The 13,154-nt window shown below is 40.0% G+C and overlaps 1 protein-coding gene across 5 annotated transcripts in view; it reads right to left on the reverse strand.

Moving 5' to 3' along the window:
• Positions 1-7,093, reverse strand: part of LOC306867228 (dual specificity protein phosphatase CDC14AB) — a 56,466-nt gene extending 49,373 nt beyond the window's left edge. For 2 of the 5 annotated variants that reach the window (XM_079412823.1, XM_079412825.1), the window contains exons 1-4: positions 6,566-7,091; positions 5,624-5,714; positions 4,928-5,003; positions 1,606-1,653 (exon numbers count right to left, since the gene is read on the reverse strand). In XM_079412823.1, the coding sequence (XP_079268949.1) occupies positions 1,606-1,653; positions 4,928-5,003; positions 5,624-5,714; positions 6,566-6,662 (312 nt within the window). In that variant the 5' untranslated portion in view covers positions 6,663-7,091. Of the gene's footprint in view, positions 1-1,605; positions 1,654-4,927; positions 5,004-5,623; positions 5,715-6,565 lie in introns of all 5 variants that reach the window. The other 3 variants (XM_079412827.1, XM_079412826.1, XM_079412824.1) reach the window with 2 other exon arrangements.
• Positions 7,094-13,154: the final 6,061 nt, after the last annotated feature.

Genomic DNA, 13,154 nt, shown 5'->3' on the forward strand with positions numbered 1-13,154 from the left:
CATGGTTAGATGTTTGGGACACAGGTTATGAGAATCTCATCAACAAAAATGTCAGTATCAACCAATTTCACACGCCTAACAAACACCCTTTTTGTGCTTAAACTAGCTTGGTGTTCTCTGCATGACTCAATTGAATGTGTTTTACATGAGAGAATTTGGAGACAGATGTTCTAGCATCTGCCCCAGCTGCTGCAGTAACGCGCAGGGAAGTGCTGCAGGTGAGCCGAAATGTGTGCGCAAGTGAGACAGCATGTAGCTGCTAAAAGGCAACTCATGCACATAATCTGTGCCGGAGCTGAGCTGAACTGAAAAGCCCTCAAAGCATCTGTTCCTGTGTCGCACCACATGCTGCAGAGTAAAGATTTGGCTGAGGTGGGATAACAGAAAATAAACTGCCGGCAGAACAAATGAGGATTCAAACTTGTCCACCAACAATCCATCCCCAAAGAAAAAGAGATATACCGAAGTCAAAACTAAAGAAAGGAATTTTCCAAAAGCTCTCTATGCTGAGAGATTTTTACAGGAGAACCTCTTAAAAATAGACTTTTTAGCCTTTTTTTCCCCTCTATTAATTTTTTAAATAAATATTCGCTGTCTTAGCTTTACAAAATTTTGGAAAGTCATAAAAACAGGGTTGAAACCTTGTATCTTTCCAGTGATAAGCACAATAATATTGAATGTCAACGAGTTTGCAAAGTGAAGGTGTACATGTCATCTTTTCTCAGAGTATATAGTAACAATATAGTATTGTAACAGTAACGGGGTTGAACCCTTTTATCCTTCCAAAATGTTAACTAGTTTGGAAAGTGACGATCTAGAAGGCATCTTTTCTCAAAGTCTTAGTAACAGAGTTGAACCATTTTATCATTCCAAAGTGGACTAATGAGCAAAACAATATTGAATGCCAACTTGTTTGGAAAGTGATGATCTAGGGGTCATGTTTTCTCATTGAGTCACAATAACAGGGTTGAACCTGTTCATCTTTCCAAGGTAAATCGATAAGCAAAACGATATTGAATGTCAACTAGTTTGGAAACTCAATATCCTTTCCTTTCTCTAACCATCTACGGATCATCTCTTCTCACAGAGTCAAAGTAACAGGGTTGAACCCTTTTTTTACTTTACAGGCAAATCAATGACCAAAATGTTAACAATCACTCAGAAAGTTAATTGTCATGTAAAACAGCAACATCCACATGCAGGAGGTGGTTATGCTAGTGAGGGGAAGAAGTCTGTAAAAAATTTAATTCAGCTTAAAAATAATAGCAATCAAGATTGACTGTTTTTTTTATTCAGATTGTGCTTTAAAAACACCAATTTGAGATTGCTCAAGCTCCGCTCAGCAATGCTAGAAAGCTGATCTTATGATAACCAGATACTAGAACAGACACTACCCAAGCTTCCCTTCTTGCTGTTTGGTTGCTCCAGCCTACAACCAATCATGCAGGCCCAAACCGATGAGGTTAGGAAAAAAAAAAAAAGTAATCTCTATGGCAACAACTTGTAAATTACACACAGGCGGGTACATTCGCATGTGGTTGGAAGGGTGTGGACATAGTGAAAGTTGTTAGGAGGGAAACACATGCTTTTACCACAGAACTTTACCTTTAATATTCCAAAACATGAACACATCAGAGAACTACACCTTGCCAGCTTTAGGAACACAGAACAAAACACAAAGATAAAATGGTTGATTATTATTCAAACGCCTTCCTTTCACTTGCACAGTTGCTTAAGAAAGTGGACATGTCAGTGGAATTAATCACTACAAGGACACTATAAACTTCTTGTGTGAATTGGATTTGGTCCTCTTTGCTGACCTCTCAATTTAGGTTAATTGGAAACTAAAGTTGGAGTCGTGTCAAGTTAACCGTTTTATGCTCCTGAAGACTGATGAATCTTAACAACTACATTTCAAGCAGAGGAACATTGTAACTTCGTTCCACAACCAAGTGATCTGCCTACCTAAACAGCAGAGGTACTTTGCAAAAGGCAGGTGGCTGGATTGCACTATTAATAACCTTTAGCCAAATTATTAGGAAGAACCATATGTCATCATTAGTGAAGGTACCAGAATGCATCACAACAAGTTCAGAAAACTAACATGGTGTACAATGTACTTATTTCATTTAAAAAGTAATGATATAAAGTTCTAATTAAAAAAAACAGACTTGTTCACAAAGTTTGTGCTGTTAGCTTAGCAACGCGCTGATGTAAATCTACAGGAACCAACGGAGTTTAATTTTGTGTGGCACACCAAGTTGTACCTATGTAGTGTTCTAAATCAGTCACCTATGAGGTCACATTTCAGATTAAATGCTACCTTAGAAGTAGGGATGCACGATATTGGATTTTTGCCGATATGCCGATATTTTTTCAAATAATTTTGGCCAATACCAATATATTTCCTTTTTGATTGGAAACACCACCAAGTCTCTCCTGTGCAGAAATTATAAGCAAAATATTTGTAATTTTGGTTAGATTTTATTAAGAATTTATTTGTTAGAATTAAATAAACCATAATGAAGGTTGTAGTGAGTGAGGCGGGGCTGAGAGCCATGGGAGCGGAGCGAGGCCGGTGGAGTTAATGATAATGAGCGTCACCTGCGCCACTCACCGGTCTCCGCTACTTCCTGCTGCCCGATCTCCTCAGCACCGCGATCCCCCTCAGCAGCGAGGGCTCTCTGACAGCGTTTCCCTCCTTCCTCCCGGGTTTCAGCACCAATGTAACACAGTTCATAGATCGGGAAGGAGGAGGCGGGAACCGGCAAACATTTAAACAAGTTTAATAATAAAAATAAACACAAAAGTAAAGCAGCAGCCCCTCACGGACGACTGCCGCACACAAAACACAAATAAAGTCCAGGCCTGGTCCTCTCTCGTCTTCCACTGTCGTCACTCCTCCTTTTATCCTTCCGGAAGCTCCTCCGTGGGACTCGAGACCGGTGAGTGGCGCAGGTGTCGCTCATTATCATTAACTCCACCGGCCTCACGGTTCTCAGCCCCGCCCCACTCACTACAAAGGTTTTTTTGACAGCACATTGAAGCTTTGAAAATAAATAATTGTTTAAAAAATGAAACATTACACATTAATGAATAAATCAGTATATATAAAATTTAATTTACAAGTGTCATGTTTGTGATATTTTTTTTCATGCAAGCTATAGCTTCTGACCTTTAAACCAAAACATACTCATTTTATGACATCAATTACTGCTTTATTTAATCAGAAACAGTCTAAATATTAGTCGTGTAGGCTATTTTACGTTTAATTTAATTAGAAGTAGGCCAACAGCGCCCCCTACAGATTAAAACTCCTTACAAAGCAGGCGTTAGGACCTGGGGGAGGCGGTCACTGAATGCTATTACTGTTGACTCTATCACACACCGAACGCGTCATTCTGTATATGCTTTCACAGATTAAATGCAGCGATCCAAAAGAGTCAAAACATATCGGCATAATGTTTCCTATCGAGCCGATGCCGATATTTACATTTAAAGCCATTATCGGCCGATTCTGATATCAGTCCGATAATATCCGATAATAATGCATCCCTACTTAGAAGGTAACTGTCTATGTAGGGAGTAGCAACCAAGGAAGTTCACTAGGTTTTGGAAAGCAGGTAGTGTAACCTCATTAAAAACTATAATTTCACAGGACGTAAACAATACAAAACAGTTCCCTTTAAACGGTGTCTATATTAGCAATCAAAAGAAAAACTGGGAGCTGATGGATTGGGATGGATCCCATAACCCTCCCCCATCACAACTGATGTGTGCAAAGCACTACTCGGACATCTAATCCCCCTCCATAAATCCTTGAACCATGGGACAAGGCCAACGCCAGTAGCTGCTGCTAAAATCCGGGAGGATGAAAGAAAAAAGGTCAGACCTAATCCCAACATTTGTTACATCTGATAGAAGGAAGGATCAGGCCCAAGAGATCAGGAACGGTGACATAACACGCAATTCACTTTCTCAACAGACTGTGAGCATTGAGACCGAAGTAGGTCGTAATCTGTACCTTGCTGACATTCTGGTAAATGCCATGACAATGGTGAGTAAGACTTCAATAGCAAAACGTTGGCCTAGTAGATAAGTTTAAACCTGGCAACCGGAAGGTGACTGGTTCAATCCCCAAAGTGATCGAGCTTTAGAGATTTGTCATGGCAACAAAGTTGTAAAACTAAATATAACTTCATACAGAAGAACTTAGTAAGGGATTCTTTCACACTAATATCATAATGAAAATGCTCATATTCTTTAGGTCGTGTTTTATTGTTGAGTATTTTGTTGTTTACAAATTGGCCTCTTTTACATCCATTATAAGTTTCTCAGAGTGATGTACTTTTTTAAATGAAGATGGGGGACAAGAGCAAATTAATTTTTGTTCGATCAGCATTACACTGCAAGTTTACTGAACCCAGAATATTCTTTTTAAGAAGAAATCTCTTCACAGCCTGAACTGCTGAGCTTCAGAGAGGCCCTGACACAAGAGCATCCTGTGGCCCCAGGAGATACTCTCAGTCAACATTAAAATGTCAAGACAGGTGAGACAAAGACTAAAAAAGACATGGCTAAAAGGTACATGTGATGTATCCTATTGGGCCTCTGGTCAGAGTTGCTTTTATTTAAAATGAGCACATGAGGTTTTGCCTTACAGACGTGGCATAAAACCAGCTGATGGCCTGATAAAGTGAGGGCTGAATGGTATGTTTTCTAGCTGTAGCTGAAGTTCAGTGCTGTATCATTAAGTTTAAATTCCCATCCCATATTGCAAACAAAGGAAACATCAGCACATCAGACAGCCCAAAATATCCAGCAACGGGGCGTGAGTGCAAATTCCTCAGCTTTTTTAAATTGGCGTAGCAACATACTGCACATTCTTCAAGAGGAATGTAACAAATCGAGCAGGTGTTTGACTCACCTTGAGCTTTTTGATGAGTTTACAGCAGTATCTGTACAGCATAGCGAGGTTGAGGGGTCCAAAATCGGCATAAAAGCTATAAAAGAGAGCAACAACAAACTTTGTTTAATAAGTAAAAACATTAATTTATACATTTATTGAAATAGTCAACATGGATGGAATGGCTCAGGCTAATAGGGCCAAGGGCTGGGGCCTTTGACTGCCAGAGGCCACAATCTGTAGCCCAAACACCTGGACTAAAGCCAATTCAGGTATTAAACTGATATAGAAAGACAAAAAAAAATCTTGTTCTCGTTTGGAATGTACTATGCATACGTTGTGTTCATTCTTGCAATTTCAAATATAAGCAATGCATTTGTATAATGGAATGTGCTCGTCATTCGAACATTGTATTTTGCAATTATGATAAGAGGCTTCTAAAAAGACCTATCGTTGGAAGTCAGCCTCAAACACTGTTTTCTTTCAGAAATCTGTCAGAATGATGCGAAGAACATTAGTTCCATTTTTCTCTCATTTTCCCACATGCGGAAATTCAAAACAAATGACTGACAGATCCATTATGGAACTCTGGAGATAAAAATGAAACTTTTACTAAAGGAAGCGTTCGATTATAGAGTTATGTAACAGACTTTGGAACAGCTTCCCGCCTGCTGGGGGTTTTGGCTCTGAAAGATATCTGAGGGAGGGAAAACTCACTTTTCGTACACAAACTCCTCATCCGTGCTGAAGTAATGCGTGTTTGCGGTGCTTTTCGGCTTACTCCGTAATGTTGCAAAATAGAGTCGATCTGGAAAAAAAAAAGAAAAAAAAAAAAATTACACATGGCTGATTAAACAAGCCAGTACAGTTATAAAACATCTATTAATACTCTTCAGAGATAAGATTTTATCATCGGATTATTGGCTTGGGTTTAATCATCTGCAACAATGGACTTATTCCACTGTAGCTTTAAATACACTAAAATATGAATGTGAAGTACGTTACTTTACTTTGACAGATAAGTTTTCCACAAATCTAATCCACTTGTCTATGAATTCACATGGGTTTTAAAAAATATTCTATCACACAAAGAAGTGCCACCATTAGTATAAACTGCATTGTGACACTTACAAAAAAAAGTTCAGTATATGAAGGTATATTTAGCAGGAATAACAGGGTTGACAGTTAATTTATCATCATCACTAGGCATGTGCTTGAAGTTATTAAAAATAATGCTGATATTTCTGCTTACTGTACAAAATACTGTACTGTAAAAAAGACTAACAGGGTTGACCATTTAAGACTTTCTAAAAAGACAAAACATGTGTCCTAAAGAGGTGATGGCTTCATGACAATGTTTTGCACATATTTTATAAAGAGATTTTAATAAAAGACAGTTATTACAGTAACAGGGTTGATGCATTACCTGTGGACCCGTTTTTATATACAAATAATACAAATACATTTTTTCTTGCAAAAAGGAATACATCAAAAACATAAATTACAACTTGCTGCAAGTTTACAAAGATGAGAAAATATTCAATAACACACAGCAACAGCTGGTGCAGGTATCTGAAGCAAGTACGTCTCCGGCTGAGGCAAGTTAACACAATGAATCAAAGTTAGCCAAACAGAAGCTCCTCAGCAACGTAAACTCACCTTTAATAAACTCCGTCGCTCCTATTAAATCATTATCTTCAGCCATTTTAAACAAAGTCGTGAGTATCGCGGAGTGTTTGAAGTTGTCGAGAGTCATCGAGTGAGGCGCAGCTATTTCTAAAAGAAGAACAAACTAACTGCTGGTTTAAAATCCGTTTCCTCTCAACGGATGCTACTTCTCTCTGGACTGATGGCGCAAATATTCCGGGTAGTTCAAGAACAGAAAAGCCTAATGAAATGTGTAAACAAGGCACTTGAATCTTGTGGCATTCTTCCACGCGTAAAAGGTGAAGAAAAAAGCTGCAACTTCCCAAGCTGTTAAAACAACTCAAGGTGCGTCATATCGACATCCCAAATCCCGCGTAAAAGTGCTTCGAGTATCTGCACAGGAGGGTTTCGCAGTCGTCGTATTATAGATCCGTTTTAAACCGAGCAGATACGAGTCGCGATCCTTTGCATGGCGATTCTGCTCTGGTCATTAGGTGGAAATCTTTGGTCGCGGTCAGTCAAGAAAGAGCTTAAAGGGGCGTCACGTGGTGCGGAGATGTCCAATCAGCGGCACGGAAGGATGTTACTCGGGTTAACTCTCGCTCGACCAATCAGAGCACGAGAAGTTGTTTTACTCTGAGAGAAACATCAGTTCATGTTTGTGTTGTTTTACTCAGTGCCCTACTTTTTTCAATATTGCTATTGTTTTGCTATGTACATTGTTGAACATTACTGAATATTAGGACAAATTGATGTCTGCCTTTCTTTCTGTTTGTCCATCCGTCATCTATCTATCTATCTATCAGTCCATCTTTCAGTCTATCTATCTACAGTATCTCACAGAAGTGAGTACACCCCTCACATTGTTGTAAATATTTTATTATATCTTTTCATGTGACAACATTGTAGGAATGACACTTTGCTACAATGTAAAGTAGTGAGTGTACAGCTTGTATAACAGTGTAAATTTGCTGTCCCCTCAAAATAACTCAACACACAGCCATTAATGTCTAAACCGCTGGCCACAAAAGTGAGTACACCCCTAAGTGAAAATGTCCAAATTGGGCCCAAAGTGTCAATATTTTGTGTGGCCACCATTATTTTCCAGCACTGCCTTAGCCCTGTTGGGCATGGAGTTCACCAGAGCTTCACAGGTTGCCACTGGAGTCCTCTTCCACTCCTCCATGACGACATCACGGAGCTGGTGGATGTTAGAGACCTTGCGCTCCTCCACCTTCCATTTGAGGATGCCCCACAGATGCTCAATAGGGTTTAGGTCTGGAGACATGCTTGGCCAGTCCATCACCTTTACCCTCAGCTTCTTTAGCAAGGCAGTGGTCGTCTTGGAGGTGTGTTTGGGGTCGTTATCATGTTGGAACACTGCCCTGCGGCCCAGTCTCTGCTTCAGTATGTCACAGTACATGTTGGCATTCATGGTTCCCTCAATGAACTGTAGCTCCCCAGTGCCGGCAGCACTCATGCAGCCCCAGACCATGACACTCCCACCACCATGCTTGACTGTAGGCAAGACACACTTGTCTTTGTACTCCTCACCTGGTTGCCGCCACACACGCTTGACACCATCTGAACCAAATAAGTTTATCTTGGTCTCATCAGACCATAGTACATGGTTCCAGTAATCCATGTCCTTAGTCCGCTTGTTTTCAGCTAATTGTTTGCGGGCTTTCTTGTGCATCATCTTTAGAAGAGGCTTCCTTCTGGGACAACAGCCATGCAGACCAATTTGATGCAGTGTGCGGCGTATGGTCTGAGCACTGACAGGCTGACCCCCCACCCCTTCAACCTCTGCAGCCATGCTGGCAGCACTCATACATCTATTTCCCAAACACAACCTCTGGATATGACTCTGAGCATGTGCACTCAACTTCTTTGGTCGACCATGGCGAGGCCTGTTCTGAGTGGAACCTGTCCTGTTAAACCGCTGTATGGTCTTGGCCACCGTGCTGCAGCTCAGTTTCAGGGTCTTGGCAATCTTCTTATAGCCATCTTTATGTAGAGCAACAATTCTTTTTTCAGATCCTCAGAGAGTTCTTTGCCATGAGGTGCCATGTTGAACTTCCAGAGACCAGTATGAGAGAGTGAGAGCGATAACACCAAATTTAACATACCTGCTCCCCATTCACACCTGAGAACTTGTAACCTTGTAATAGACCTTTTTTAAAAAACATTTTAATTGAGGAGTAAATATAGCCTAATCTTATCCTCGCAGCGCGTCAGTTATGTGGTAATTATTGCGGGGCAAATTAATTGTACTTTTAATTTAATAATAAAAGTAACTTCACAATAATAATAGGCCTAATAAAAATAAAAATGTAACAGGCCTACATTAATTGGAAATGCCAAATCCTTTTAAGATTGCCAATAATTTATGTTTTCGACAATATCTCTGGCTATCGTCGATACAAGATCATCATCTTTCGACGCACCCCAGCAAGGGGAGGCAAATCTATCTATCTATCTATCTATCTATCTATCTATCTATCTATCTATCTATCTATCTATCTATCTATCTATCTATCTATCTATCTGTCTGTTTTTCAGATATGTCTTTGTTTTTATTGCACACAGTATCATCTGTGAAGCCAAACACACGAGTCATCAGACAGTCTGTAACACTGAGCTCAAATATGGCTGGCCGGCAGCAGGTCATTCATTCACAGCCGCAGCTGGAGAGATCATGTATGAGGCTGGTCACACCGTGGTCACCGCAGCTTCTAAATACTTCAGCGTGAGCAGATGGACGTCATGAAGTAGATTAGTAATGTAGGTCCATTCATGACAGCTCAGACTGATCTTTCTGTATTGTTTTTACGTGCTTAGGCAGCAAGCAAAGCAAACCAGGATGTTTGGTGCATTGCGCATAGGATTTGAATAATCTGCAAATGAGTAAACAACACAGTGAACCTGCTGCCCCTTGGCTAGAAGAACTAGCTTGTGCTTCTTTTTTATATTATTACATTAGCATACTTGTAGAGCCTTAAACGAGGGTGGTGTTGGTTGCAACCAAAAAAGAAAAGAAAGAAAATTGTGTTATGATTTATTCATCCTCATGTTGCACCAAACACAAAAGAAGATATTTTGTAAGTCAGTGGGGTCCATTTATTTAGGTATTCACTGAACTGCATTGAATGGAGAAAAAGGTTCTTCAAAATATCTGCATGTGTAATAATTGTATTTGTTTTGTTATAAATGTAATAAAATTATAAATAGTAATTATTTAACAATTTAAAAAATCCAAACTTAAACAGTAATATCAAAATCCCATGAAATTGATCAAAATAAATATGTAAAATGAATACATTTTTAATAATCATTTTTGTATGTTTGATCAGACTATATCCAAAGATTTTATTATATATAGTTATTTTTGCCAGTAGAATCTTGTATTTTTTAATAATACAATATTTTTAAATAATTATATTAATTTCAGTCATTTACAAAATATTATAATATTTGTTACAGTTGAATATTTGTGTCAATTCAAATTAATATTTTATCAAAAAATTTCCTTTTATAAATTATCAGTTTTGATTGAATATTTAACAACAACAAATAAATGAATGTATCTGTAAATATGAAATGAATTTATTTTTGTTTAGTCATCCAGACCATATGCAAAGATTTTCTTATTTTTTTCCAGTAGTTTCTTGTATTTTTAATCATTAATAGCATTTATTAATTTTACATAATTTGTATTAATTAGAAAATCTAAATTGTAAATATTTTTCAAAGCAAATTAATAAAAAAAAAAAAAAAAAAAAAGTATATTTATATAAGTAAATTAACTCAAATTTTCGCTTTTGGGTGGACTATCTCTCTCTCTCTCGCTCTCTCGCTCTCTCTCTCTCTCTCTCTATATATATATATATATATATATATATGTGTGTACTATTGGAGACATCAGTGCATCCTGTGGTATCATTTTCAGTCAAACTGAGCAGGACTGCTGTCACCAGCAACTTCCAAGTCATATAAACAACGTTCAATTTTAAGCAAAGTCCATCTTACCTCCTACTAAGGAGATCCAGACCTTGTGGACGGCTGTGGCTGACTGGCTCCGTTCGCTGTTCTCCTGGGATCTCCAGGATACAGCGTCTGACATGCCTTCATGGAGGTTTAGCAGAGCTGGTTTGGTGCGACCCTCTGGAACAGACCCTTGACCAAAATGTGCGGTGGTCTGCGGGGACAGAGTGTGCCAGTGGAACAGAATGGGGAGGATCCGGTTCACTCAGCCCGCTCAGGTTTCCTCACATGTTGCTCGTGTTACACTCCTGGCAAGGTGTGACTTTCAAGGTTCCTTGCGTTACTTTTCCGAACAGAGTGCACTATTGTGACGTTTCTTCCTCCGGATATGGTTCCAGGTTGTCATTGTGTCGCATATAGTGTATCTATGCTTTTTAGAGCATGCTAGCTATTGTTTTGGTTCTGTACAGGCAGGTCTCATGGAAAAGTAAATTACAGGTTTCACGAGTGCTAGAGAAAATTAGTGTTTTCATTTTGTGTGTTTGGACGTCAGCTATTGACATGGCTGACAAGAGGTGACCGAGGTCACGTAGACGACATTGTAAGTTGGGGTTTTTTTGCTCAGTGGCCAAAATAGATTAAAAAAGAGACTCATCTAACTTGTATAAAGGATTGTCTTCCTGTGACACGGGTTCAGTGTGGAAAGGTCTGAAAGACATCACCAATTACAAGACACCATCCCCCAGCACTGTGGAGAATCAACAACTGGCAGATGATCTGAATGAGTTCTACTGCAGGTTTGAAAAAACACCATTCATACCTCCTCCCCCCCTCCTGCACTGCAGATCAGTGACGATGACGTGCGCCAGGTCTTCAAAAAGAACAAGAGAAGGAAAGCACCAGGCCCAGACGGTGTGACCAGTCTGTCTGAAATCCTGTGCTGACCAGCTGGCCCGCATCTTCACACAGATCTTCAACAGATCACTGGAGCTGTGTGAAGTCCCTTCATGTTTCAAATGCTCCACCATCATCCCCGTCCCAAGAAACCCAAGATAACAGGACTTAACGACTACAGCCCTGTGGCTCTAACATCTGTGATCATCATTTGAAAAAATGGTTTTGGCTTATCTGAAGGACATCACTGGACCCTTACTGGACCCTCTGCAGTTTGCCTACAGAGCAAATAAGTCTGTGGACGTTGCAGTCAACATGGGACTGCATTACATACTGCAGCATCTGGACAGACCAGGGACTTATGTGAGGATCCTGTTTGTGGACTTCAGCTCGGCCTTTAACACTATCATTCCAAACCTCCTCCTGCCCAAACTAACTCAGCTCTCCGTGCCCACCTCTGTCTGTCAGTGGAACAACAGCTTCCTGACAGGCAGGCAGCAGCTACTGAGGCTGGGAAAATACACATCCAGCACCCGTACGATCAGCACTGGAGCTCCACAGGGCTGCGTACTCTCCCCATTGCTCTTCTCTCTGTACATCAATGACTGCACATCTAAAGACCCCTCTGTCAAGCTCCTGAAGTTTGCAGATAACACCACACTGATCGGCCTCAACCAGGACGGTGACGAGTCTGCTTACAGACAGGAGGTTAAGGAGCTGTCTGTCTGGTGCAGTCTTAACAACCTGGAGCTCAACACACTCAAAACTGTGGAGATGATCGTGGACTTCAGGAGAAACCCCCCTGCACTCCCCCCACTCACCATCATGAACAGCACTGTGACTGCAGTGGAGTCATTCAGATTCCTGGGCAGCACCATCTCTCAGGACCTGAAGTGGCACATTCACATTGACTCTATTGCTAAAAGGCCCAACAGAGGTTGTGCTTCCTTCACCAGCTGAGGAAGTTCAACCTGCCACAGGAGCTGCTGAAACTACTCCGCCATCATCAAATCCTTCCTCTGCACTTCATTAACTGTCTGGTTCAGCTCAGCTACCAAATCTGACCTCAGAAGACTACAGAAGGTAGTCCGGACTGCTGAACGAATCATTGGTACAACCCTCCCCACTCTCCAAGAACTGTACTCATCCAGAGTGAGCAAAAGGGCTGGTAAAATCACTCACATCCAGCAAACTCCCTCTTTGAACTGTTACCGTCTGGTCGACGCTACAGAGCTCTGAGCACCAGAGCAGCCAGACCTAGGAACAGTTTCTTCCCTCTGGCAATCAATCGCATGAACATTTGAACTCTTAACAATAAACATGAAACACACAATTTTTTATTTAACACACATACTTATTACATTTCAAATTTGCACCTAACATACCTGTACATACTGAATTATCTATTTGTGTTTGTGCTATTTGGCATATTGTCCTTTTTGTATATTTGTACATTATTATTAATATTTTATTATTATTATAATACATATATATTTTATTATTATTTATTTATTTTATTATCTGTGTCCTGTCGCTGTCATTCTGTCGCACTGTGGAGCTACTGTCACTAAAACAAATTCCTCGTATGTGCAAACATACCTGGCAATAAAGCTCATTCTGATTCTGATATACACATACATGCATATATAAATACATACATGTATACATACATACACACACACACACGATTTAAAACAGTAAATAAATTAGTAACTAGCAAGCT

This window comes from Barbus barbus (assembly GCF_936440315.1).
Source record: "Barbus barbus genome assembly, chromosome: 49".
NCBI classification, from domain to species: Eukaryota; Metazoa; Chordata; class Actinopteri; order Cypriniformes; family Cyprinidae; genus Barbus; species Barbus barbus.